This window comes from Anopheles stephensi, chromosome 2 (assembly GCF_013141755.1).
Source record: "Anopheles stephensi strain Indian chromosome 2, UCI_ANSTEP_V1.0, whole genome shotgun sequence".
NCBI lineage: Eukaryota > Metazoa > Arthropoda > Insecta > Diptera > Culicidae > Anopheles > Anopheles stephensi.
The window spans coordinates 47670264-47696854 of record NC_050202.1 but is presented as its reverse complement, the minus strand read 5'-3'; the positions used below and the strand labels follow the sequence as shown (position 1 = coordinate 47696854).

Below are 26591 nucleotides of genomic sequence, written 5' to 3'. Positions count from 1 at the left end.
TACCGATCACTAGGTACATCATAAGGATCTGCCATATTCCTTGAAGGAATTTGTCTAATTTCCGCCAATGAAAAACAGTCCGTTTCAAATTTATGTATCCTTATCAAATGATGATCTTCACGGCGTTGTACTTTGGACTTTGTCACGATCACGATCTTCGGTTGAGCCGATTGCATACTTTCGAGCGTGATCCAAATAAGAGGTTACACTGATTCTTCTTCTTCTTTCTTTTTCCTTGGCACTACAACCTCGAGAGGTCTTGGCCTGCCATTTCTGGCTTTCTGTGACTTGATTTAACCCGTCAGGATGGGATTTGAACCCCGGCCCAGACGTGTGAAGACCGGCGCCGCTGTCGCATCTGCCACCGAACTCTCACTCATTACTGATCCTCAAAGATTCTTGGGCGATCTATCCTTTTGTGGCAGAACTATGCAGCCAAAAACAGTCTCTGGCCAATAAACAATCATAGAACTCAAATCACTCTTCTCTCATGCAAGAGAAGTGATTCTACCCAAAAAATAAACAAGCTAGAAAATAGTGCACATTACTAGTAATGTCTCTGAAGATCTCCAAACATTCGGGGAGAGAGAACTCCAAACCCCAGAGCCTGGTGGACGTCTGGGTCCTGGGGTGCCTTGTTTGTTGCGCGGGTGATGCTGATGAATTCATCGTAGAAACTTGTTCGTGCGTCTCGTCCAGCCCAGATGGGGGGGGGGGGGGGGGGGGAGCGGGGGAGAGCAACCAGAGAACGGAGGACTGCTGCCTGCTGCCGTACGGGGAACCAGTTTTTTGTGTTCGCAGTTTTCAAGCCTCAGCCCAAGCACCCCGAGAGGACGAGCCGGACGGGAAGGTTGAGCCAGCGGAGGCTCTACGCGCGGTCCGGGCCGTATAAAAGCGGGTGCGAGAGCGCACGGTCCCGTCAGTCTCCTTCGGAACCCGTCAGCAGCATTCGTTTCGGTTTGCATACATGATTCGATTCAATTCAAAAGTTTAGAAAAAAATAAATTGGTGTCAATGTTAATTGTTAAACCAGACTCAACGCTCAAGTTTCTGCCATCCGTCAGGTAAATACAGCATTAGCGGGCTCTTTCAGCATGTGGGACCGTTAACCCCTGGTAGTGATCAGATCATCTGAAGTTGGATCGTGAAGGAGTTGGTGAAGCTTTGTGATGTGTTTTTTTGTTGTAATGGGAGTCTCAGCCCTATAATGATGATGATGATCAGTGGCTCTTCCAGCAGATGGGTCTAGATAGTGTGATAGTGATGTGGGAGCGCGTAAATCCTTTATCCGCTTGCGTTTAAGGCTTCCCGATTGGGGACGATTGGCACCGCGGAGCCTTTCTCTATGCCTGTGACTTTACTGTTTGCAAGAAGTAACATTTCAGGGATGATTCGTAAACCGGTTTCAAATCGCACACGCTCTCGGCGCGTGACTACGTGGACCTGAACAGGTATCCGCTTTCCGGTTTCGACTTCACTCCCAACAAGCATTTTGCGAACTATATTAGTGCTGGCAAAGCTCCATCAAAACGCTCTCTACTACAATACATGTACGATGAGGCTGTGTCCCGAAATTCCCGCACCCAAAAATGGTCACTAATCTTCCCCCTTCCCGTTTCGCTCTACTTGCTTTTGCAGGCTTATCAACAACTTGAACAACCGCAAGGGTAGCCGTACGGGAAATTCCGGCAACCATCTCGAGTTCCAGGTGCTCACCCAGATCCAGTACGTACCCTGAGAGCGGTAACTGCCCGGTCCCGAGCGCATTAGCATGCAGGATCGTTCAAGCACGATGGCCAGACAGAACCAACAGTCGGCGTACGCCAAAGCCCCGGGTGGCGGAAACATGAAGAAAAGCACCCCCAGCTACACCAGTCCTACCTCGCAGGCGAAGACCACCACCAACGGCAGCAATGCCGGTAATGGGAGCTGGGGACCACACTTCAAAAATCGGGACCATTTCGTGAGCATGCACTTCTCGTGAGCCAACGCAAGCGAGATGCAGGAGTCACATGAGCGTGTGACCTCCCCCGATAGACCTAGCAGCGCAAGGATGGGAGGATTATTTTGTTAATAAAAACCATTAAATTATTCGTCTCTTGAATAAGACTGTGCATAAACCCCGGTGCGTACCGTTTCCTTCAATGCGGGTTGCATTATCGTTCACCAAAGCTTTCCGATCACCCGATGCCTGTAACCGGTGCATATATATTAAATGCATCTGTGTGTTAATGTATTGCACGAGCCGCCAACAAAATCGGCCGAGAAACGGGCGGGCTGATTTCACATGTTGTCGTTATTGCATCATCTTTTTTGGTTCCTCCCGCTCCAAAAAGGGAAGCTCTTTCGTACAAGCACATCAACAACAACCGACCGTGCCCGTGCCGACCGGTTATGGTAAGAGGATCGAAAGAAAAGTGTTTTCTTTCTAGAATGTCTGGGTGGCAGTCAAATGATGTGTTTTAGGTTGCACAAATTAGATGACCTCGAGACCTCGATGCCTTCTGATTATCATCTCTCAAAAAGAGAAGACTGTTTTTTTTTACTTGATACTTGATCGTCTCTAAGCGTTTCATGAGTTTTATACCTATTAAGATCAGTTTCGAGTACTGCTGCAGAAGCTAGTACTGCTCATTGCGACTACTACATTGTCCAAATGCTGACAACTTACATAGAGATCTTTCGGTGCCATTCTCAGGACATGATCAGCTCACCGGTGCTGCAGGGGTTCGCTGAACGATCGCGAGGTCCTACAGTAAAGCTAATCATTTTGCTAGCTTTTCCATTGTCCTTCCTCAGAACAGACTTCGGGCATAGGTACGATCAGGATCACGATCCCAGGCTGCGTATGAGTTTGAGCGAGTCCTCTTCCTTGAGGAATACATATACTCTGTTTGCTTGTAGATGAGAAGCGCATTTTGAGAACAAATTTCAAGTGCAAAAGGAAGTAAGTACAGCATTTGGTCGGGATACATGGAACCCGAACGAATCTGTAGTTAGTGGCGGAGCAAACGTCGGACTAAGTAGGCATCCTACTGGGGCCCTATCGGCTACCTCATACAAGCAGCCTTATAGTAGGGATTCTTTAGTAAGGGTCTCGAGTCGGTGCCTAGTATAAGTGACCTCATATTAGGTACTTCGCGTAAGGGGCCTCCTAAAAGAACCATCCCCTTCCCTACCACCCACCCCTCTCATTTCACCATCCTCCGGTCAACAGAACTACCACCAAGGTGTTTGGTCCGTCATTGTTTCTATTAGAAACATTTTGTTTCTAGTAGCTGTAGTAAAAATAGAATACCATTACCAAACTCACCTTTGAAACTTAACTTGCCTTGCCGTTTGTACACAAATAAAGCTAAACAACGATCGCTAACATCACACTAAACATTTATCACAGAACTTTTCACGCACCCACTGCACCGGTTGGTTTGTTTTGGGTCGGAGCACATGACATTCGGTTGTTGGCAACTGTCAAAATCGCTTGTCAGCGCTCGCTTAGCAAACTGAACCAACCTTCTCTCCACAAACCGCGCTGTATGTGTCAAAGCAAACGAAATAAACTAAACAACGTTTTTCGCCAATTTCTGTTCGAACTAAAAGGTGCGCGCACTATCGGCCTCCATCTAGTCCAGCACGTAATGTAAATAAGGTGATTGGGAAGGATAGGAAACGTCTGCGCTCCGGAACACGATGGTATTTTACTTCACCAGCAATGTTGTTCAGCCACCGGTGACACTGTTCATGGGTTTGGATAAGTACGAAAGTAAGTCATCACTTGCGCCGGGGTTTTATCGGCCGACGTCTAATTACCCGTTTGTTTTTGTGCACCTCCGCTACACACAGATGAGGATCTGATCCGATGGGGCTGGCCGGAAGATGTGTGGTTTCACGTGCACAAGGTCTCGTCGGCCCACGTGTACCTGCGGCTCGAGCCGGGCCAAACGCTGGACGACATCCCGACGACCGTGCTGGAAGATGCCTGCCAGCTGGTCAAGGCTAACAGCATCAACGGCAACAAGATGAACAACGTCGACATCGTGTACACCATGTGGGACAATCTGAAGAAAACAGCCGCCATGGAGGTGGGCCAGGTGGCGTTCCATCGCGAGAAGGAGGTGCGCATGTTTCGGGTGGAAAAGCGCAGCAACGACATAGTGAACCGGCTGAACAAGACGAAGCGGGAAGAATCGATCGACTTTCGGGCGGAGCGAGAAAAGCGGGACGCGCTGGAGCGTGCCGATAAGAAGCGGATTGCGCGCGAGCAGCGCGAACAGGAAAGGGAGGACGAGAAGCGGCGCCAGGAGGAGGCGGAACTGCGGAGCTACAATTCGCTAATGAAACCGGAAAACATGACGTCCAACTACGACGCCGGTAACGATTCGGATGAGTTTATGTGAGGGGCGTGAGGATAGGAGAGAGAGAGACAATGGAACTGGTCCGGCGAGGCGCGAAGATTACGAATAAATTATTGATTGTTTTATTTCAGTGTATAAGTGGTCGTCGTACACAATCGAAAAGGAAAGAAGAAACTAGCCGTTTTTGGATAAAATCCGTCCGTTTTGGTTCAAATTACGCAAATAGGAATGAAACTGGATCGTTGGTAGCCTACTGTTATAGGGGAATTCACTCGAAGGACTAGCGTTACAGGTTCACATTGACGGCGGCAAGAGCATCCCGAATCCACTGTGGGACAGTGTCGTCCGGGAAGCGCACAGCCATGTACGATTTCACAAACTCCGGAAACCGATCCTCCTGGATTGCGTTCCGCATATCGCTCATAAGGCGCAGCTGGAACGCCACATTATGCACGCTCACGATGCTACAGGCCACCGGCTCAACGGTAACGATGTGATGCAGATAAGCTCGGGTGTAAGTACGACACGTGGAACACTCGCAATCGTCCTCGATTGGTCGCATGTCCTGTGCAAAAGTGCGCTGCTTCAGATTGATCTGTCCGGCGCGGGTCAGCGCACAGCCAAACCGTGCCGTTCGCGTTGGAAACACGCAATCAAACATATCCACACCGAGCGCCACACACACGACCAGGTCGGCCGCAAACCCAACACCCATCAGATACCGTGGTTTGTCCTCGGGCAGCAGATCCGTGCAGAGATGTACCGTGCGCCAAAATTCGTCCTTACTTTCGCCTCCACTCAGTCCACCGACAGCAAAACCTCGCGTATTGCGCTTGGTCAGTTCTGCCGCACATACGCGCCTCAAGTCGGGCTGCAAACCTCCCTGCACGATCGGAAAGATGCTTTGATCGTCGTCACGCCCGTGCGCCGCTATGCTTCGATCCAGCCAGCGGATCGTCCGGTGCATCGCTTCCTCCACGCGCGGTCCAGTCGTCGTCGTTTTGACCACATCGTCCAGCTGCATCATAATGTCCGCCCCGATCGCGTTCTGTATCTCCATGCTTCGTTCTGGCGTTAGCATGCATTCGCTGCCGTCGTACGGGCTCTGGAACCGTACGCCCTGTTCGGTGATTTCGGCCAGCTGCAACAGCGACACCATCTGAAAGCCGCCCGAATCGGTCAACAGTGCCCGGGGCCAGCCCATGAACCGATGCAAACCGCCCGCCTTCTCCAGCACGGTCGTCCCGGGCCGCATTCCCAGATGGTACGTGTTGCCGAGCATTATACGACAATCGAGCTCCAGCAGCTGGTCCGGCAGCACACCCTTGAGCGTGCCCTGTGTGCCCACCGGCATAAACACCGGCGTGTCAACATCCGCATGCCGCACGCTCATCACTCCTACGCGCGCCTTTGTCACGCTGCACTTGGCCGTCACGCGGTACCGCAACGGTGGAATGTTGGTCGTGTTCGAATCCTCGGAAGCTCCGTTCGGGATAGCTGTTGGTGACTCCATTGCCGTGGAGGAAGCTTGCCAGACGGAAGCGTAGCTTGTGGGCACGTGTAGGCCCGAGGCGAAAAGAGGTTTGATTGCTCGTGATGTAAACATGCAATTTGGACCGGCGCGCGCGCGCTCTTCTTCTTCGTTTTCTTCGGCGCCGGCTCAGCAGCAGCTGCTGCACGTTGTCGTGGGCTGAGTCTGGTGATGGTAGAGAATCTGTTGCGTTTTTGGGATAATTATGTACTGTGAAGACACTCTGTTTCTTTTTTGCCTTTGTTTTGTGTGTAGCAAAATTGTTTGCAATCAAGGTGTATGTATTTAGAAGGTGGATTTTTATCGATTTGACAGGGCGACATTTTAGTCGAGTTATGTCAGAGTTTGTTTACAAAAACATATGGTATGGGGCTACCAACATGAACAAACAGCCTCGATTCTCAGTCCTTTGAGCAATTTCGCTAATTTATGGGTCATCTTCGCATATTAAGTGTTGTCCCACAGACGATTGACGATATTTGGTTGCATTTTTCGTCAAAAAATCGCAAGCGATACCACCACCGGCGCCTCCTCCGACGCTGCCGTCACTCTTCTCAATACCCTTCCCCTTGATCACCACGGAACTGTTATGTCAGGTCGAGAAATGTCAATTTGCTCTAAACAACTCTACCTTCTATATCTACATACCTTGTTTGCAATGCTTTTTTTAAAGTTGTGCAACTGTGACCGGCATTCCATACATCTTTTTCACAGGGATACGACGGACTTGACAGTCTCAAGGTGTATAGTGGAAATAAGTTTATCGTGTGATACGAGATTGTTCAATAAAAACGTTTAATTTCAAGTGATTCAATACAAGAATAATTATGAAATAATTTAAAAGCCTTATAAAATATGATGAAACTGCTGGTAATAGATTTTCAAGCTAAATTAAACAACAGATTACATTTTCTTGTCTCCCATCTTTCCTCCAGCAACCTTGAGCTTATTGGCGAACAGCAAATGCGTAGCTGTCAAACGGTTGTTGATGTTTTTTTTTCAAATTAATTCAAATATTTGTTGCAACATCAATACAACACCATGCATTCGTGATCATTCGATACAGAACATTGCATCAGATCACGATGACTTGAAGTTCTACCCCGTCTTTGCCCAATCGAATTTGTAAGTACTTTCCGCCCTTCGCCTGTAAATCGACCCCACCGGAAGATTTCTACTTCCGGCCCGTGCACCACGTCACGAACATTAACCGCCCCGCTTCCACCAACATGAGTCATACGACGGTTGCAAATGTAAACAACACGCGGCCGCGTGCGTTTGTCGCATCTGTATTCGCCCGTTCCATCCGCCAACAAAGAGAGAAGAGCAGCAGCTGGGAGCGTAAAAGATGACGTAAGCAATCACGCCATCTTTTTCGGCCTTCTGATTGGTTGACGCTACTGGCGAGCAGCTCTCTGGCGGTGCAATCTTTCCAGAGAGCCCGTTCACCGTTTTTCTGTTAGAGTAGTGCAGCAACAGCAGGCATCCGCTCTCGTTGGATGAAAAGAGACAGCAGCGACATGGTGCGAGTGTAAGCGCACACGTGTATTTTTACGGATGTTTCACGGTTACGCACTTACGACAGCAACAAAAAACACTTGAGCCGCTTCGGGAGGGAAAAAACTGCGACTGTCACCGATTGTGTGGAGTGATTTTCCCATTAGTGTATCGATGAGGCGTGCTGGCTTTTTCACCGATACCGATCACCCAGCCGATGTAACTTACAAACCACAGTTCTAGTAGCCGTTTGTACTGATAATGTTTGAACGCTTCGGTGTGCCCGCTAACGGTTGAATGGCACGATTTCTGTGTTATCTCCTTTCTCTGGCCGTGGGCGCGCGCGATCGAATCATCTGAAACTGCTCTCGCCTGTGGGAAACGTTTGGTCTCTCGCTCTCTGTTCCCGTTCGCTCTCGCTCGCTCGTTCGCTCTCTCGCTCTCGGTAAGCCAGCGCAGCTTTAACGGTTCAGTCGTGTCCCTATTGTTTTTTCGCATCACATTGCATCGCATCCATTCGTCCCAAACGGGTCACTTGCAACTGCTGATAAAGAACGGATTACGTGCGTGCATCCTCCGTGTTCGGCGTGTTTGTGTGAATGTGTGTCTGTCGTGTTATCGTGTGACAATTGACATCTTCCCGAAATCAACAAGCAGAATCCACCCCGCTGCAGCAAGGTTTGTGCGTGTTTTTGTGTTTATGTATGTGTGTATTTATGTGTGTGTGTGTGCGTCCGCAACATTTCCCATGTGCTTCCGAGCGGTGCACCAGTGGCGTGATTGAAAAGAGTTGGAAGCGTTGTGCAAAATCAATTTTCCCGACCACAGAGTCCTTTCACCGCTCGCACACTCTTGTTGTGTGTGGTGGCGTGGCGTTTTGTTTCATGTGTGTGTGTATGTGTTTAATACGGGTTCGACTGTGTGAAAACTGTGACGCGCCGTGGGCCAACATCAACGTTGTTTGTGTGTGAGAAAAAGGGGTTTGGTTTGTGAAAATTTGCAACCTAATTTTGGGGGCACCCACCGTGTTTCGTGTTTGATGGTGGGTTACAAGCAAGAAGAACAAAGTAGGCTCCTTACTTGAAGAACGGTGGTGTTTGTGTGTGATTTGTTGTCCATCCGGCGAGGCAAAAGTGGTACGAAACATCATCGAAAAAGGAAGAAAGCCATCATCACGACACACATCGCACGATACCATATTGGAAACGTCATCAGAGTAGTGTGTAGCAACCGTCGTCGTCATATAACCCGATCGAACCCGGTGCTAACAAGGCCAAGGTATGCGCGGCTGTACGACGGATTCGATGGGTTTGGGCCGAGTTGTTGTGCGGGGCCTCCTGTGCTGTGGAAAATACACCTCTCTTTACTCGCCACCGAATCGAACCTGACGTTACGTTGAAGGTTTTTGGATATAAAAATAAACGTCAAGAAGAGTTTGCGGGTCCGATCGATCTCAAGGCTGCCGTGGTACCTACACTACGGCTGCTTTGCATAACCTCAAAGTTTTTTTTTGTGTCCACTTTGCCACACCGTGAGTGACCAGAAAATATAGCGGAAAACGTGTCCGGGAGACGGGCAGCAATTCCTACAGCAGGCTGGGTCCGAAAAGATTGCGTGTTTCTTAGACGAAGCTGTGTGTGTATGTGTGTGTTGGGTTGGTGTTTTACCATTTCTTCTTCGTTCTTACTGTCCGGTGTGGTGTTCGATGGCAAAGATAGAAGTAGAATGGTCTATCAAGGAAGAACACTAGGAAGAGGGAGACAGAGAAAGAGAATCCGTTTTACCACGTCGATAGAGAACAACTGGTTATTTTTACAATACCGAAAATTTGCATTAAAGAAAAGTGCGTGCAGTTTATGACGGAATCACATCATGGTCTCCATTTACCGATGAAGCATTACAACCCGCTCAAGCAACTACTGCTACTGGAGACCGTCGATCGTCGTGTCCGATGGCCGGTTTTGGTTGGTCTCGGTCTATGGCTGCTTTTTGTGTGGATGGACACACAGATCTCTTCTTTCTCGTTCGGTACTCCACGAGTCGCGCCCACATATACCGCCATGCCATCCGGCGAAGAAAGTATCTGCCGCAGCATGCTCTCAAAAGCATGTGTACACGTGTAGCTACGTGTGTGTGTGTGTGCGCGCGCGACTGCATGCCAGCAACACATTTCCACACAGCAGCCCCGCAGCCGCGCTTATTCTTGCACCACCCCTCGTGTATGTGCTGTGTGAGTGGTGGCCTCATTAATGTACCTTGATGTGTGTTGTTTTTTTTTCAATTCTCGTCGCTTTCTTCGCTTGCATCTTGCAAAACACATACCGGCAGGTCGCACCCCCCTCAAGAGAGCGAAACACACAAACACACACAGCCACGCACAGAGGAAATCATACGGGAATGTGGGCAGCACCGGATTGCCGGTAGTTCGTAGTCCGCGCGCGCGAATCTGCTTTCGGGGTGTTTGGCAGGATATCGTACGATGCCGTGTGACGTTACGGCGCAGGACCGGCCGCACCGAAACAAAAACATCGCACCACATGCTGCTGCTGCTGCTGCTGGTGCTGCTGCGTGTACGTACAGCCGACGACGTGTCCCTGAGACATGGCTTTGTATTTGTGTGCGTTTTGTGGAAGTGCAAAAGCAATGCTGTATTGGTGTATTTGTTGTCGAACAATACAGGGTTTCCGAGAAGAACTAACGATGTGCGAGCCATTTCTGGGCAATGGCTAGGATGAAGTAAACAATTGCCAGGTAGAACAGGCGATCTGTTACCCTTTCTAGACTATGGCCAAGTTGAACTAGACACAGGCTAGGTTGAAGTGGAGGATGGCCAGGTTGAACTGAAATGTCAAATTTGAAACGATTGCTTGCAACGTAGCTTGTATGTAATAATAAAATTATTATTTACTGCGCTTTGAACATGTTTCAATGCTCAAAAAGAAATATTTTTTTATTGTAATGTTGTTTTTGCTTTCCAATATATTTTTTATTTTTCTGTAAAATATGCAAAACAATAGTTAAAAGGATTCGAGTCATTGACTATAAACATAAACTTCAACTGTCATCTTCTGTCAAAAGGCAAAATTTAAACAACAATACAATCGTTTCAAATTTGACATTTCAGTTCAACCTGTCCATCCTCCACTTCAACCTAGCCTGTGTCTAGTTCAACTTGGCCATAGTCCAGAAAGGGTGACAGATCGCCAGTTCTATCTGGCAACTGTATACTTCATCCTAGCCATTGCCCAGAAATGGCTCGCACATCGTTAGTTCTTCTCGGAAACCCTGTAACACAACACCCACCCACTAGATCAATTGTTTGTTGGGGGGGTGGAAGAGGTGCCGGTAAGGGGGCAAGGGAAGCTACCTGGTGCAATGCAATTTTGACAGTTTCGTATTGCGTGTCCTACATCCTGGTATGTGTGTGTGTGTGTGTCTGTGCGCTTTTTTTGTATGTCAAACTCTATGCTGTAATCACCGGCTGCAAGAATTTCGTGGCCTGCTTGATGTGCGAGTTTCGTATTCCCGAACATACCAAACATGAAACCCCGGGAACATATACTGCACAGGCAGGAGTATTCATACCGAAGAAGTGTCTGACGAGGTTTTCTCCCTCGGTGTAGCAAAACGGCTGCCAAAGGAGGTCAGTACTGTGGCTAGCAGCTAGAGAAGGGGGCAGAAGCCGCTACCGGTTAATTAGCGCGACCCCATTTTCATCGACCGTTTTTACTTCCATTTGTAGGCACATCACCACCGACGAGGCTGGGGCAACAGTGGATTCCTCCCCCTTTTTTTGCGGCGGCATCCCATTTCTGAATGCTGACCACCACCCGCAGTGCGCGCGCCGTGCCTTATCTCTGTCGCGTGATGGAACGAAATCCGCAAACGGACACCCCGATCGCAGATGTATCGGGAGAAAGGCTTTAAACGGATAAACGATGGGTGCTTTGTTATGGATTTTTAGTTGACGATGGAGTCCACCTTGAATATTGTGGTGGTGGTGGCATATGTCGCATTTCCGCTTTACGAGAGCTATTAGCTAAAGAAGCGATAAACTGAACCGTCATCGTCGGCAATACGTTAAACTCTTAAATGTCCTGTAATGTAGGTAGAATTTGCCATCAATGTCGATCATTAATTGAATGAGTGGAGCATAACAGTTCACACTCATCATTATGGTGGCGTGCTTCCGGTTCATCGTCGCACTTTTCAAGGCTTTTGCGGGTTGTCTCTTGAAACTATCCGTTAAAGGTAGCACTCTTGCACCCGTGGCTCGCACGAATCAAATTTCGTGGCATAAAAATATCGATTGAAACCCTTCAAGCTGTGTGCTGCTGTTGGAAGGGATCACTTTGCCTCCATATAATAGTTCCACAAAGTTGTTTCTCTTGCTCGCTGGCAACTAGAAGTAATATCACTTATTTCAAGGCTAAAGCACATGAAAATTTAGGTTTAATTTAAATGGTGTTTCTCATCTGCGACTGCACAATGTCATGAAGGGGGAATCTTCAGCTCAAGGGAAACAATTTCTGATTGTTCCCACCACATAAACAACAAATGTGCTTCTTCCCATGAGTATTCTTTCAAATAGCCACAGAATGTAGGGCAAGTTCTTCCAGGGCGTATAATTTACTTTTACTCAACTCCAACTTTACTTAACTCCAATTTACTTTCCATGCACATGTCCCTCGGGTTAGCATTACCCCAAAAAGGGTTGATGAAATTTTAATCGATGACTAACTGGAAGCTTTGAAGCTACGACACGCTGTAGACTTAAAAATGCAGATGAACTCTCTTATACAACTAATAATGTAAGCATTAAAATGGAGACTGATTTTCGGGACTACCTTCGAGATAGTGGATTAGTGATAGCGGCACCAGTTGTTAATACGAAGAGACCGTTATTAAATAACACTACCTGCAAAGCCTCTCCCGTTCGCAGACCAACCAACCAACCAGAATTAACCAGCAACGGGTTATTTAAGTCAAGTATGGTATCATTTTCTGGTCCGCCTAAGTGCTTTGGAGGTTGTAATTGCCGAAAAAGAACAAGATTTTCCCTATTTTTCATGCGTTGACCCTTTACCCATCAACATTCATGCACGTAATGTTTGTCATCTTTCTTATTCTGCCTTTTATGTACTACAAAGCTGTCAATTTTTGGAGCTTCTATTGCTATAGCTTAGATCCAGTTGTTATAGCTTCCGTCTAAACGGATTCTCAAGATGAATATGCTAGACGAGACCGACATTGGTTCGCAAAACATGTCGTCCATGTCTGAGAAAAAGTTGTCTTTGTAATGTCCACCTCTCATTCTATCAACTGAACGATCATTTGAATTTTAAAGCCTTTATCTGAAATAAAATGCTGACATTTGCATTTTCGACAATCATGGTTAGGGAACTCTTCTTGGATTTAGTAATTTGAGCAAGATTTAAACCATTGGAGTTATTTGTGATAGTTTAACTACTTTTATTTTTAAGTGATAGAATGACTTGAGCTAATTTAAGGACTTCAAATGATAAATCAGTCGATTGGATGGACTTGTCGCTAGTTTTTAGAATATTAAAAAATCAATATTACCTTCATAAGAAGGGCAGAAGAATTGATGTCAGAGGAAGGTTTTCAGAGAGTAAGTGAAGTGGTTGCAGTCGCATTCTCCTATGACTGTTTGTTTCCCTATCCTCCCATCGTTCGATTAGTTGTTAAATGTGTATTAATTGTTTTTTGTTCCAACTCCATCCGCCCAAGCCAAACATCACCCCCGGGTTGAGCACCTGCTTCGGAATGGTCTGGAATTTTACGCCACCTATTTTATAGCATGTTGTTCCAGCGTATTCTTTCCTTCGAACGTGTTCTTCGTTTAAGCAGCGCTGGTTGGTCGCTCTCTCGGTGCCGGTCGAACGTTCCAAGCTTCGATCCTATTTGGGTGGAGAAGAAGAACCAGCTTGCGTCCGCAGTTGCTAATTTTATGTTTACCTTCACATCGAACCATTCCCGGTGTCTACCCCCCAAAAAAGGGGAATTTTGATCGATTTCGCAACGGTTGTGTGCGTGAGCTTACTTACCTCCCCATCGAGAGGGGGGGTCTTTTGTTTATTTATTACAACTATGCTCGGTAGGAAATGAATGCTTCTGCAACCGCCCCTATGGGGGTTTTCGATGCGTAGTGTGCATCTTCGTGTTTATTGTTATTTTAATTCAAGGCCACGCAGCACCAGAGGAGGTAGCGCCTGCAAGACTCGCATTCGATCAGGATGCAATCCGAACACGATGAAGAAGAACGACCAACCGTTTTAAACTGGTTTTTCACTTTTCACCGTCGTCGTTGTGGTTGTTGCCATTTTTCCCAAAACCGGCCCTGCCACAACTCAAAGCCCTGTGGGAGAGGTTATGGAACGGATGGGTCGTCGTCGTCGTTGTATGTGTTTGGTCGTTTGCGGCATCGAAGGACTTAATTTATTATTCGATGCCTGTTCGTCTGTGTGTTCCCTTTTATGCGCTACAGCAACTGCCCATAGCCGTGTGGGGCGAGTGCATCATTATGCACTATTCTTGCAGTGCAAAAAAGAGGTTTAAACTGCACACATGGTAACGTTGTGTATGGTTGAATAAATGTCTTGGCGGTAGGTAAAGAGGCTATTTCCATGTAAATGGATCCCTGTCTGCTGCGCGAGACAAGCCAAACAAATGTGCAGACCATAATGCAGATTGCAATTCTCCTGCAACAGAGTGATCCTACAGAACGGGGAAGCATGTCTGTCAGTTGCATTTATAGTGAATGTCTTCACTTACCGATGTGAAAGCAACTGTACCCACATGAAGCACGCAAAGCTTAGAGAAAAAGGGCTAAGGTTCTTGGAATGGGAATTTTCATAAAATGCGTGAATGCACCAAACACACACACACACGAAGCTAAATTCAAAAGTGAAATGGAATATAATATGAGCAGTTTTTCATTGCCACTCGTGCGTGAACGTTGACTTTCTCCTTGGTAAACCATATTCCGCGTGAAGATCTCCCGGTTTTGCTTTACTGGTTCCATTCCATGGAGGAAGCTTCACCAGGCAGTGGGTACTTGAAAACCCCGATTGGTTCAGGGAGTTGTGTTAAGTTTGTTTAGCAGCGTTTAGCGATAAAGAATGCTCTTCTTCCCCACATTCTACTGGCACTGCGTATGTGAGTTGCTAATTGATCTAACCTTTGCCGAGTTGGCTCTTCCAGAAAGCCTTCAACAGATGGAGAAACATAAGGAACGGACATTATTTAGCGTACTTGTTAGCTAGGGGCTATATTTATTTGTTTGTTGTTCGTGTGGCTACTGATGTGTTGTCTCCGCCAACCGTCAGATGGGTATGGCGGGGTGTTCTAATTTCTGATCCTACCACATTCCTTATCCAGTCAGCCGTTGTCATTAGCAAAGCTTAATTTAGACGTACCAAGAAGACGTTTGCTTACATAGTACGTGCTTGTGCAAGGCAGGGGTTCCCAAGGGTTTTTTTGAGGCAAGGGTCGCACTACGAGGCAAGGGACATCGATGTAATAATAGTTGCAGGGCCAGGTGTTTGGAGAGGATGGCCAAGCATGTCCAAAACTTCATAACGTCATAACACATTTAAAGAATTGGCTTAGGGCTTAGTCGTACACTCCAATATCTAAGTCTAAGAATTTTGTTTCAGACGAGAGCGCGAGAGCGAAATTAAAGATGGGGGAACTGGTTCCGGACCATTTCAACGGAACGGTCGGAATCGTCGAAATCGGCAAACAGGATGGAATCGTTGATACCGTTGGAACCGTCTAGAATCGTAGTCGACAAGTATCAGTGAATCTGAGCCAACCTTTGGTGAACGGATTTTTTAAATTTTTAAGCTTTATATGGATAGACGATTTTATTTATTTTTAGCAAAGAAATAAGTGACAAAAAAATTCAAGCATTGTTAAAATCGTCACCCCACAGAATATTGTAAAATCGTTAATCCGTTCAACAAACGGGTTCCATCGATTCAGGACGGTTCCAGGGGGAACCGGTGATTCCATTTCCTTGGAATCGAAGCCGGAGTCACAGCGGCCGAAACCGGAGTGGAATCGTTGGTGCATTCCAGACAATCCATCACTAATCGATTGGTAATTTAAATTTAATACCTTTTCAAAAAGGCTTCTGACTTTTATTTATTCAACACGATCTGGCCGTAATTGCTTTTGAGAGCTTTGGATTCTTTCCATTCCAAATTTAGGTTTTTATCAGAACCATAACGATATGGATCATCGGTGGATAAATAAACATACTAAAAATCCGTACGTCCCCGTTTTTATTTTATTTTCGATATTAAGGGGAAAAACTAATATTGTGTAAAGTTACTTTTGGGATACTTTTAAACTCAGAATGAGCAATAGCGTCAGATTGTTTATAAAAAATTAGCTTAGCTAGAATAATTATCTGGTTCTTGCTTCTTGTTTTAAAATATAGTCTAGGGCAATAAATTGTATTGTAATAAAGAGATTGTATTAAACTTCTTCTTAAGATGTATTTGGTTTTGTGAAATTAATATTATATTTATTATATTTTTTATTGTCATAAACAATTCATTCAATAGCAGTTTGTTCTAGAACAGAATAATTCAAAGAAGGAATTATAATAAATCTTGCTGTTGGCAATAGGTGAAAACTGATTTTATTCATTCGTTTACCAACTTAGGACGCTTAGGATAGCTTCAAATTAGCTTTAACGCATCGGCGGACCTTGCACCGCAGTTTGGAGACCCCTGCTCTCTGAGGTGACTTAGGTACGCGGCAAACACCTCCGAAGCGCACTGGTTTGGTTTTTCTGTGTCCCCCATTCGTGGGGACAATTTTCTCCGATCGGATATGGTGTGCATGTGTGCGGGCGGGGTGTGGTAATCGTGTGGAGCACTACCATAGCTCTGCCTTGTGTCTTTTCTATTTGAAGCGGCTTAACGTTACCTTTTTTGCAATCGGAGTAGAGTGTCCATTCGCGAGTGGGGGCAGTCGAGCTTTTGCTGCAAAGGGAAAACGCACGAAGGCCACATTATAATCTTGTTTGGTCAAAGAAAAACGACATGTTGATGTTGCTTTTTGCAACATTCCCTTTGGCCTTTGCCAGAGCCTCGTGTGTATCAGGTTGAACCGCGTACGTAAGTGTGCCTTTTTACAAAGCACTGCGTTAACTCGAAAACCTGCTACCGTGGTTTAATGGCGGTGTTATTAGCAAGAAAAAGGTACTTTTAATGTGTTTGACAAGCTTAGAGTGCATCATTGTTTTGCATTTGCAGACCGTTTAATGGGCACATCTTACAGCAACGAAGCATAACTGATACATATTACTCGTCTGTTTAGAGGAGCAGTACGTGCAAATTCCTTTGCAACGCTAACTTTTTCCTTATCTATTGTAGAGACACCACCATCCCAAACGAGTACGTTTCGTAAAGGAAATTAAAAAGCTAATAGTTCTATCGAAATCGACGGGCACGAACACACCACATAACTTTCATTTTTGGGTGATTTTTGTCGTTCTGGTTGGCCGATGGGCAGAGGAAAGTGCGTTTCGTTCTAAAATTAACACACGCCGAAGTGCAGCGAATGAATCGTCATCCATCCTCATCCAACCGCTCGCCGGCAAAAATATCGTGGCAGAGGCTAGAATAAATCGCATCGACAGACGAAACACGGCGGAGGAGCCCACAGTAATTGTTCTGCTCGTGGCACGTGGTTTATTTTGGACACGTTGGACTGTTGGGATGCACCCTTGAGTGACGGTGTCGTGTCATTTCCACCGGGCTTGGATGCAAGAAGAAGTAAAAAGCCGGCTCTTGTAGTGTTTCTACCGAACACGAGGAACCAACCAACACGGGCTAACCGATTTTTCAAATTGCGTAATGCAGCATACGACGTGTCGATATGTGTGGAATGAGTTGAGAAGAAGGCAATAAACGAACGAAAGGAAGGAAAGTTGCGCGTAACTTCAAATGTGTGTGTGTGTGCCACACGGTGCGTACCTACCTGTGCGTACAGTGAGGAGGTGCTAAGCAGTAGGGAAAGTGTTGTAAAATTTATTACTTAAAGTATGCTGTTAATAGTTAGCAGGATCGATCAATAGCTCAAGGGATCGCTGATAGCAATCCACACACAAAAAATAATAGAATAAGTTAAAGCAATGCAAATTAATGCAGCAATCAGCAGGAAGAGATCACATTAACCTGGGTCACTATTATGATGCATTGCTGTATAAAACAATGATAGAAATAAGTCAAGCACTGTAGGATGCAAATAATGCGCGGCTCTCCGCGATCGTTCGCCCGTCCGAACCCATCCTTCAGTCAGACAGTACTCGATCATCGCTGTCGTACGATGAGTCCAAAGATCGCGTTTGGCACGTACGTAAACGCATACACGGGGCCGAACCGCTGAGTCGCCACCAACCAACAAGAAGGAAGAAAAAAAAAATTGTCCCACCAACGAATGTCCGCGTCCCCCTACTTCGACGACCTCTCAGTGCTCTTGTGTCTTATCGGGCAGAGCCCCAGGCACTGAGGCTGGCGATGGTGTTGTGGCGTAGAGATTTTTCAACTGCCTCGCAACCAGTCCACACGCGCGCTCGCTTTTCGCTACCATTTTTCCTACCTGATCGTGTATCGCACGCATCGAGGCGGGAGCAAAGTCGACGGACGCAGTTGAGCAGTAGTGCTCTGATGTAACTGCTGCTGCGACGGGATCTTTCTCCACTATCTCCGTTGCACTTCGCGGGTTCGCCGAGACGAATGACCTCGCGACAAGAAAATGGTTGATCCTCTGCATGGTTGGGTCGTCTGCTGCTGCTGCTACTTGCAACCGACGACGGTCGTTGGTGGACTCATTAGTAGTTGTAGCGGTGATCGCGCGCTATAGTACTACGGGTGTGCGATCGCGTAATCACGTGCTCACGCCGGGGTAAAGTGAAAGTAGTAGTGGAGAAGAAAAAGTTTGATGATAAAGTTTTTCCGATTTTCTTACGCGGTGCAGGTGTGCGTGTGTGTGTGTTGGTTTGGGTGATATCAAAATGATTTTCTTTTGCCCAAAGGCGCGCGGTAACAGTAGATGGTTTTGATGTGGCGCGCGGCATGTTTGCTACTGAGTGCCAAGTCATCCACCATGCTTCACTTGATCATGTAATTGATTCGGCAAAACGTGCCACAACGATTCGATTCGAGTCATATTAGAGGTGGGGATTGTATGTGCAAACCGTTTGCCATTTTGCCAGCGCGCATCATAAAGACAAGGCTTAATTTGTTTGGGACGTGCTTAATTTACACCATTTCTTATCTTAAGAGCTTCTGTGAAGAAAGAAAGTGTCTTTTGGGCTGCGGGGACACTTTCCATCAGCTCGTCTTGCCTGGTAGACAATTACTGGAGCAATTAAAGCTGCAATTTGTGATGCTATCAAGCGTACGGAGAAAGCTAGAGACCATTTCACTGTCATTGGAAGAGCCTCGATGATGTAGTTGTGAACATTTACATGACTATCTTTCATATTTTTAGTGTGTTTTTTGAATGATTCTCACTCATGAGTTGATGAGCCACTGCACGATAGATGTGTGATAAGTTTGCTATTCAATGTAGATGGGACAAAACTCAGAAGGACATCGAACGGTATCGAATTCCAATATCCGGACGATTCCCTCGTAACAAGGACAACGAGAGTTTAACCTCGGGAAGCACTATTCCCGGAAGATCAGTTCAGAGTTTGGAAAGACGGTCCTGAGGAGGGTTGCAACCGATCTCTCGATGGCCTATGTTAAAGACCACCGGGTCGTTCCTATCAATAATGCTATTAAGCTATCTAGTATTGTGTGCCCAGCATGACCTAGTAAAAGTCGTTAAGCAAGGAAGAATAAGCAAATTTGAATCTGATAGCTTATATAGCCCTACGGTTACGGTCAACTCGGATTCTCCGAATGGTTTTCGAATGGTGAACGAACTTTTGTCAAAACATTCATTCCAAGCCCTGGTACGTCCGGTTATCGGCGCTGATGTAGTCGACTCTCAGATCGCTCCGTTCGAGAGCATTCGAGTGAAAATCTCCTCCGAGTGTTCCCCGCTGTTGTGTGTGTGTGTGTGTTGGTTCCCGCTGCGATCTCATGCGGTGTAATCTTTCGCCAATATAATCTTGGTGTTTGGCCCACAAAAACCGAAAAAACCCCACGGCAGGAGGCGACTTCATATAGGAAGTGGAATTCCGGTTTGTTGCATCATCAGTGCGAAAAGGAAAAAAAAAACAGTTGGAGCGTATTTTTATTTCTCGTGATTTCTGAACCACTTAACACACCACAACAGGTTGTGTGGACAGTCAGCAGCATCATCGGCTGGCAAGCAAACGCAGATCGGTTCGCGTGTGCTAAAGACCTTCAATTGAGCACAAAGACACGGTACAAACAAACAATTGAAGTGACGCGACGGACGGGCAACAAAAAAAGAATCCCGGTCAAAGTCTAACTGATTGAGGACGACGACGACGACGGCGGGTTGTCGGTCAGCTGACAAACACAGCCCGTTTGGTACTTGACGGAACCGTCCAACACCAATCGACAGTGGCCAATTGAAAGCGGCTTAATCGTACCACAACACGAAAGACGAATGCTGCCATCACCGTTCACCACACTAAAAGCCAACATCGGCCATCGGACTCAAGTTTCAAGTTCAAGTTCATCCAGGCGCCATGATCGTGATCGTCGTCGGTCTTTGTCAACTCGTTTAATGCCCGTGTGCACAGGGGAAGACCTTTCGTCCTTGGTTCATTCCCAACCATCGGCCCAGCGAATAGTTCAAGACACTGGGTCAAACGATTTGAAGCCGGAATGATCCGGTTGAGAGAAATTGATCTTGATCGAAATGATGGTAGGAGTCGGCGTAGCAGCATGTTGTGATGGTGAAGATTGATTGTTCGTGTTGCAGCAGGATTGGAGGTTGAAAGCTAATTCTTTTGCGGAAAAGAGATTAACTCTCGCAATGCTTTTCCTGCTATACTTGATCGCAAAGCCATAGTCCTTCAACTGGAGGGGCGGCTAATCTTGGTGCACTTGTTTGATTGTATTTAACGATCGCTTTATACACCCCAACCGATAAGGTGCTCGGCAATTATCGGTTATAGGAAGTACATCAGACTTTGTTTAGTAAACACACTTGACCAAAAGGATCAGACAGCAACCAGGAAGATAAGTGCGATCGAATGTGTCCCCCGATGATTACCTCATCCCTGTCCGCCGTCTGGTGCCGGTGCCACAGGAAATGCAACGCTTAATCTTGTTTACCTTTCGGTGTGTACACCTTATCGCCCTACCGATACGAATGCATTTAGCCCTTGGCCCCTTTTATAGCATCGTCCGTTTTAATTGGTCGCTAATCATAGCGTGTTTTGTTGCACTTCGATCTGTCCGTGCCGAGCGGATCGAACGAAATTAGACCGGGCGCCAACAGTGTGTCATTCCGATCCGTTACAAGCAAAAGTTCAGATGGGGTCGGTGTAAGTGTTCGCTACGACGACGACGACTCCGACGATTAACATCGATCGATTAATCGATGGTGGTGTGGGTCGAACACATGAACCTTGCTCTATCATAGTGCCGATTAGCCCTTACACACCCTGTGGTGTAAGGGTGAACTGGCTCAGAAACTAGCCCTTTATTGTACGTTTCTGCTTTTTTTCTTCTTTAATTTATCCATCACACACATATGTATGCATTTAATCTATTTGAAGGATAAATTAAGTCCTTTTTGTGACTATAGTGGGAATCGGTAAGCGATCAGCAGTAGAGTACCTTCTTCCTTATGGTAACAATTAATAACACTTGCACCGTTTGCTGTAAAATTCCCAACACATGCAAATTTTATTGTGGGAAAATTGTTTCCCCAATAAGATTCTTCTTCTTCTTTCCTGGCTTAGCGACCTCTTAGGTCATTCCTGTCATTTCTGGCTTACTAGACTTAATGATACCACGTGTTTGGATAGTCAGTCCGCAAGGTTCTATATTGAAGAATATGGCCTAATGTTGGGTTTTACAGGATGTACTTGATTTTAAACTAATGAAGATACAATTCTAGCAATACGGCCAGGCCGTTCTTTATGAATAATAAAAAAAAAGATACAATTCTAATTATTAAAGCAGAGTTACTATTGGAGAAATCCATCCTGTAACATAGGATTGGCCACTAAATCTGTCTGTCAATATTATTAATTTAATTTGCCAATCAGTGCAAATAACATATTAGATTAATGTTGGTCTAGAAAACTCCTTCACTGTGGTGTGTTGATAATATCGCTGGGAATATTAAACATTCAACGCCCAAAATCATTAGAGCCTTTTGATCCAGAAGTCCTTACTACTTACTGAGCTTTGCAATTATCTCCTGAAACATGAGAACTCTTAGGGTTTGCTTTGTGTTATGGTATCCTTTGTGTTTAATGGCTTCAACCAGAAAGACTTATCATAAATCGTGATTTTATTTTAGAGCAACTTGCGGTGAAATCGGTTTAAAATAGATTAACGCTTAATATACTTTGTTGCAAAATGCTATGAAATTGGCATTGTTTTACTATAAAATTTGGTTCCAGTTTGAAAGTGTTCCTTCACATCCATTGCACGGCTCTCAAAATGTTGCATGAATAATTAAGCCATGTTGGAACCCTCACAACGCCACGTGGTTGTCAATAAAACCTCTTGGTCCCATCCTTCCTCACTGAATAATTTACACTAACGATAATCTCCGTTTTTTTCTCCAATCAAACCCATACGCTCAGGACTGGATGCTTTTCTTCGGTCCATTTAACCACAAAGGCGCGGTGTGCATCGGATTGAATTACTTGGCTCGTTTAGCGTCAGCAAAAGAAGCTAAGCCGTGTGTTGCTTCACATATTAATTATAAACCACTCTAGCTAGCATCGTTCTAATTAATTGCGTTCCGATTGCGTTTTTGGGTAGCTTTTTTACTGTAAAGTTAAGCGTATTCTTTTTAAAAGATCTTTATGAGATTTTTCTCCGGAGATCTTTGTATAAAACTTGTTGGAAGTGAGTAGGAAAAAAGCGTAAAGTAAACATACCCCTGTTCTGAAGCACATAATGCCATCCGTAAGGTTCTTTGTTGTGGTGGATTAAATGCACCCAATCAGTAATACTAACCCTTCGACAAAGGCTGCTTAAAGGAAATCGAAATGATTCATTTGCGACGTGTGTGCGCGAAGGAACGCGTATATGTGACTAATTTCACTCGGGGTTCCCTTGCTATTGTCTGGCATGATGTGCTGTTACTAGTATCAAATGCCGGTGCCACAATGATGGTATTCACACAAAGATTGCTTATTTGTTTTGAATTTATACTTCTTTCTTGGTTTGTTTTTGATACACATGACGTATCAGGCGTTTTAAACGCGTGGTGATCTACCTATCCAATATCCCAGCCATTTTGGTGGAGGTTTCATCCTGGAATGGATCTGTGGTCCATTTCGATCACTGATGCCGAGCAAAATTTGGAAAACGAATGAAATGATCCCAGTTGTTGATTATACCAACAGTCCTTTGCCAGGCCGGATTGAAAGGACCAAGCCGTATGCTTCACATGTTTGATGTAAGGTGGGCTGAATTAGATGGTGAGATCACCGTGCAGCTACACCTGATTTGTTTTTAACTTTTATAATAAATATCGAACAGAGGAATGTACCTGGGGCCTGGAATAAAAAAGCACGAATAAGATTCAGTCCTCGTGACAGTGCAAGCACGTGCGCATTGCTATGAGTGGTGTGATGCGTATCGCTAGGAAAATGATCGCTTATTATCGTTTTACAATACAGAATCCCAAAGCAACTCTAGGCAGGAGCGGAAAATGACTTTACTTGTATTAATACTAACTCGTTTTAGATACACACTGCACATGAAGCGTTGCATAATGGCGATCAACAACATAATCAACAAATCAGCAGCAAGAAACATCCTCGCCGACCGGATCGGACCGGCTGTTTGATGATCTCGCTCTCTCCCTCCCTCCCGGCCATGACCGTCTCCGGTCACGCACGCGGCGGTGATTTACATTTGGAGCGTTATGCATGTGTGTGGTGTGGCTTGCGATGTACATACACGCGTGATCGCCACCAATCCAGTCCAGGGTGCACTTTGTACCTGTACCACGTGATGCTTCTACTGCATAGGCCCGGGCCGGCGCGGGGTGGTTTTGCCCCTAGCACCCGGTCATTATGATAAATTATCTCACACACTGGCGCAAACTCCCCGCGCGCGCGCACTTACAACACGAAAAGGCGTTTATGGCGTTTCCATTATAGCCGTAACCCGTCGGTAATTGTTTCTTATCCACACACTGAACCGTGCACCCATCACCACCATGTCGTACGAGATGCAAAAATCGGAAAACAAAACCAAATGCAGTGGTGCATCTTCCGGGCTCCGGCTTATCACACTCGTAGGTCGCAGTGATGCTCGTGTGCTTCAGTACGATCGAAACGGGAAAGAACAATTTGTGCTCATCTAGAACAATTGAATTAGTGCAAGTGAGCCGCCGGGCGTCCCTGGTGATGGTGGGAAGGGATAGAATCTTTGTCACTGATAAGGCATCTCGAGTTGAATGTCGCCAAGATGCCGGCGGTGTTGGACTTGGGTTTCTAATGGATGGATCGAGCTCGTTTTCTCGAGCGGGAGTCATCATCACCATCCCCAAGATAAGGGATCATCACCGTGAGGGACATTGAAAATTGACCTAGAAAAAAAGACAATTGCAGACTCCGCGAAGCCCTTCGGTATTGCTGCAGAGTCAGACTGCAATCCCGATAGCGATCGCGATCGTAGATAATTCATTTAGTGGAACAGATTTTGCTTTATCTCTGTAGCATAAAGTTAAACAACTAATCAAATGAATTGTTTGCGCAAAGCACGCAAGCAGGGTTCTGGAAAGATTCTCAACCGCGGTGGTGCCAATTTGCATCGTGTGGCTGTGAAAGGGGGTGGCTAAGCGGGCTTGTGTGTGCCTGTCCGTTCCGATGTAACCGGTTCCGAAACGAAGCTTTGAGGTCAGCGTTGACATCAAACCATTTTCAATACCGGTCAAGCGGTATCTTTCGGAGTGTCACATCAACCGTCTGTCTAGTAGTCGAATGGAGGAAGCCTGCGGGACAGAACCGGGGGGGAGAAGGTATCTATGTCAGGGGAGCAGGTGGTCTGCCCGCTAAAGCGGGGTAGTAATTTCGCAAAGTAATTAATAAGATATTGCACGTGTCGCTAGCGTCATTCGTTAGCCAGCTTCGACACAAGATTGATCGCTTACTGACGTCGTCGCCGCATTCGGTAGGGAGTACAAGCAAGGCTTTTTGAGGCTGGATTAGTTAACGATTGATCGTGATTAGTTCATAAAATTATCTAGTTAAAAAAAAATCGAGTTCAATCACTTTTTTGGTCTAAATAATAATTCTGTGCTGTGGTAGCTCCCCTCAAGTTTTACGTCAATCGGTTACATTAGTCCATAGGACGATCACTTCTTGCTTGTTTGTTTCGCCACTTGTTGCTGTCGCTAATGCTCACGTAGCACATGATGCTTACTCACGATTTCTGTTCTCTCTTGTTTTACAGGACACGCGTGAATATTGCATACACCACCTACTCGCCACTAGCTCATCATCAAACGTCGATTGATCGTGTAAGCGTCCATCGCGTGTACAGGTGCTGATCGTTCCGTTGTCCCGCGCAGACCTATATCATCGCGCAGCAGTGTTGCGCGCAGTGTTGCTTTGGTGCAAAACGGTTCCGGGACGCACGTGCGTGCGTGCGTTTTGCTGTCCCGTCTCCCGTCCCAAGTCATTGTGCTGTGTGTTGTGCTCAGTGTTCAGTAAGGTGTGACGTCCGATAGCTTGGGTAGGAGCAACGTGGGATCCTCATCATCTCATCATCTCATTTCGTTGCCCAAAGTTCCACATCGGGGAATTCACATCTCACACGGGCGGGGGGAAAAGGAATCAAAACATCCAAATTCATCGTGTGTGTGTGTCTGTGCATTGCTTGCGTTTACGTGGTGTGATCATATCCTAGCCAAAGCTAGCAGCATATCAGTGTTTAAGAGTACAGGCAGTATAATTTGTAGTAAATTATTGATCACACTCTCTCTCTGTGTGCTCTCGCCTATCGTCAAGGGCACACCTGTGTAACGTGCGTCCTGTGTGGGTCGTTTCGTTTCTTTAGTGAGTTTGTTAGTGTTATAAGAAAATTTGAAGAACAACTATTGGCGATCGTATCGGAAGAGTTACCCATCACACACACACATATTGTGTTTGTTGTGTGCGTGTATGTAGGATCTGGGATCGTGTAGTTTAAAGAAAACAAAACAAAACCCCCATCTGCCCGACAAAATGTTCATCGAAGAGGACATTAAGTAAGTAAGCGGGCTTGCCCGAACCTACCAGCCCCCGTTTTCAAGTCAAGGCTTTCAAGTTGGCAAATGTTGGTTGCTTTCCTTACTTTTCTTAACCCTTTATCGGTTTTTGTTTTTTTGTTTTCTAGTGTGTGAAAATAACATTCCTACTAAACCGAACGCTTACCTTATTTAGTCTGTTTTGTTTGCCTTCGACTCACTTATGAAAGCGCTAACGCGAAAGTGGCGCCAAAACGAAATATTTAAATTCTAAAACCACTCACAAAACAATCAACCTCTCTCTCTACCTTTACCTCTTTTTTCTTTTCTTGTTCTCTCGTTATCCTTTTATCCCGGTCTACTTTTAGCAATAACATGCATGCCAAAGTGAGAAAACTGTAAGATCACACCCAGAGACAGTTTTCTAACTGATACTGTTGCTGTTCCGTTGTTTAACATTACCTTTAACTTGCTGCACGTGATTAACATAGCTTTATTTATTGTAGATCGATTCATTCAGTGTGCGCACTAAACCAGACTTTAAGTTGTTTAACTCGCATCCCGTACTTCTTCACGACCCTCATTCACTGAGGACACACGTGCATGCCCGTTAGCTATCGAGCTACAGACAGACTACAGTTTCTTATCACTCTTATCACACCGCACTTGAGTCACCAATGAACGATGAACTTTTTCCGAACGATTGGGATGAAGGAAGACGAGCCAGAAGGTCCAAAGGTGTTTCCGTTTCGTTAGTTTTCTTGCAATATCGCATCACAGCGTTGACGCCTGCGCGCCCAGCACTGTTTTGAGGA

General features: G+C 45.9%; 4 protein-coding genes and 1 long non-coding RNA gene across 13 annotated transcripts in view; 3 read left to right on the top strand and 2 right to left on the bottom strand.

Moving 5' to 3' along the window:
- Window positions 1-907: 907 nt before the first annotated feature.
- Window positions 908-2120, top strand: LOC118507063. The gene is made up of 2 exons (XM_036045041.1): window positions 908-1064; window positions 1639-2120. The coding sequence occupies exons 1-2, from the start codon at window positions 1015-1017 to the stop codon at window positions 1736-1738; spliced, it is 150 nt and encodes a 49-aa protein (XP_035900934.1). The 5' UTR covers window positions 908-1014; the 3' UTR covers window positions 1739-2120.
- A 1358-nt stretch (window positions 2121-3478) lies between these two features.
- LOC118507062 (coiled-coil domain-containing protein 25) lies at window positions 3479-4490 on the top strand. Its single transcript, XM_036045040.1, has 2 exons — window positions 3479-3763; window positions 3844-4490. Exons 1-2 carry the CDS (start codon window positions 3691-3693, stop codon window positions 4395-4397), a joined length of 627 nt encoding a protein of 208 aa, XP_035900933.1. The 5' UTR covers window positions 3479-3690; the 3' UTR covers window positions 4398-4490.
- Window positions 4454-6183, bottom strand: LOC118507061 (queuine tRNA-ribosyltransferase catalytic subunit). The gene has a single exon (XM_036045039.1). It carries the CDS (start codon window positions 5959-5961, stop codon window positions 4642-4644), a length of 1320 nt encoding a protein of 439 aa, XP_035900932.1. The 5' UTR covers window positions 5962-6183; the 3' UTR covers window positions 4454-4641.
- Window positions 6184-7879: 1696 nt separating this feature from the next.
- LOC118507060 (long-chain-fatty-acid--CoA ligase 3) overlaps window positions 7880-26591 on the top strand; it is a 28515-nt gene continuing 9803 nt past the window's right edge. Inside the window, exons 1-3 of one of the 9 annotated variants that reach the window (XM_036045030.1) lie at window positions 7885-8061; window positions 25002-25068; window positions 25559-25797. In XM_036045030.1, the coding sequence (XP_035900923.1) occupies window positions 25775-25797 (23 nt within the window). In that variant the 5' untranslated portion in view covers window positions 7885-8061; window positions 25002-25068; window positions 25559-25774. Of the gene's footprint in view, window positions 8066-8374; window positions 8662-25001; window positions 25798-26591 lie in introns of those variants that run through there. The other 8 variants (XM_036045034.1, XM_036045032.1, XM_036045038.1 and 5 more) reach the window with 8 other exon arrangements.
- On the bottom strand, window positions 8941-9333 carry LOC118507064. Its single transcript, XR_004905584.1, has 2 exons — window positions 9205-9333; window positions 8941-9129 (listed from the first exon to the last, which is right to left on the bottom strand). It is a non-coding gene; the product is annotated as an uncharacterized LOC118507064 (long non-coding RNA).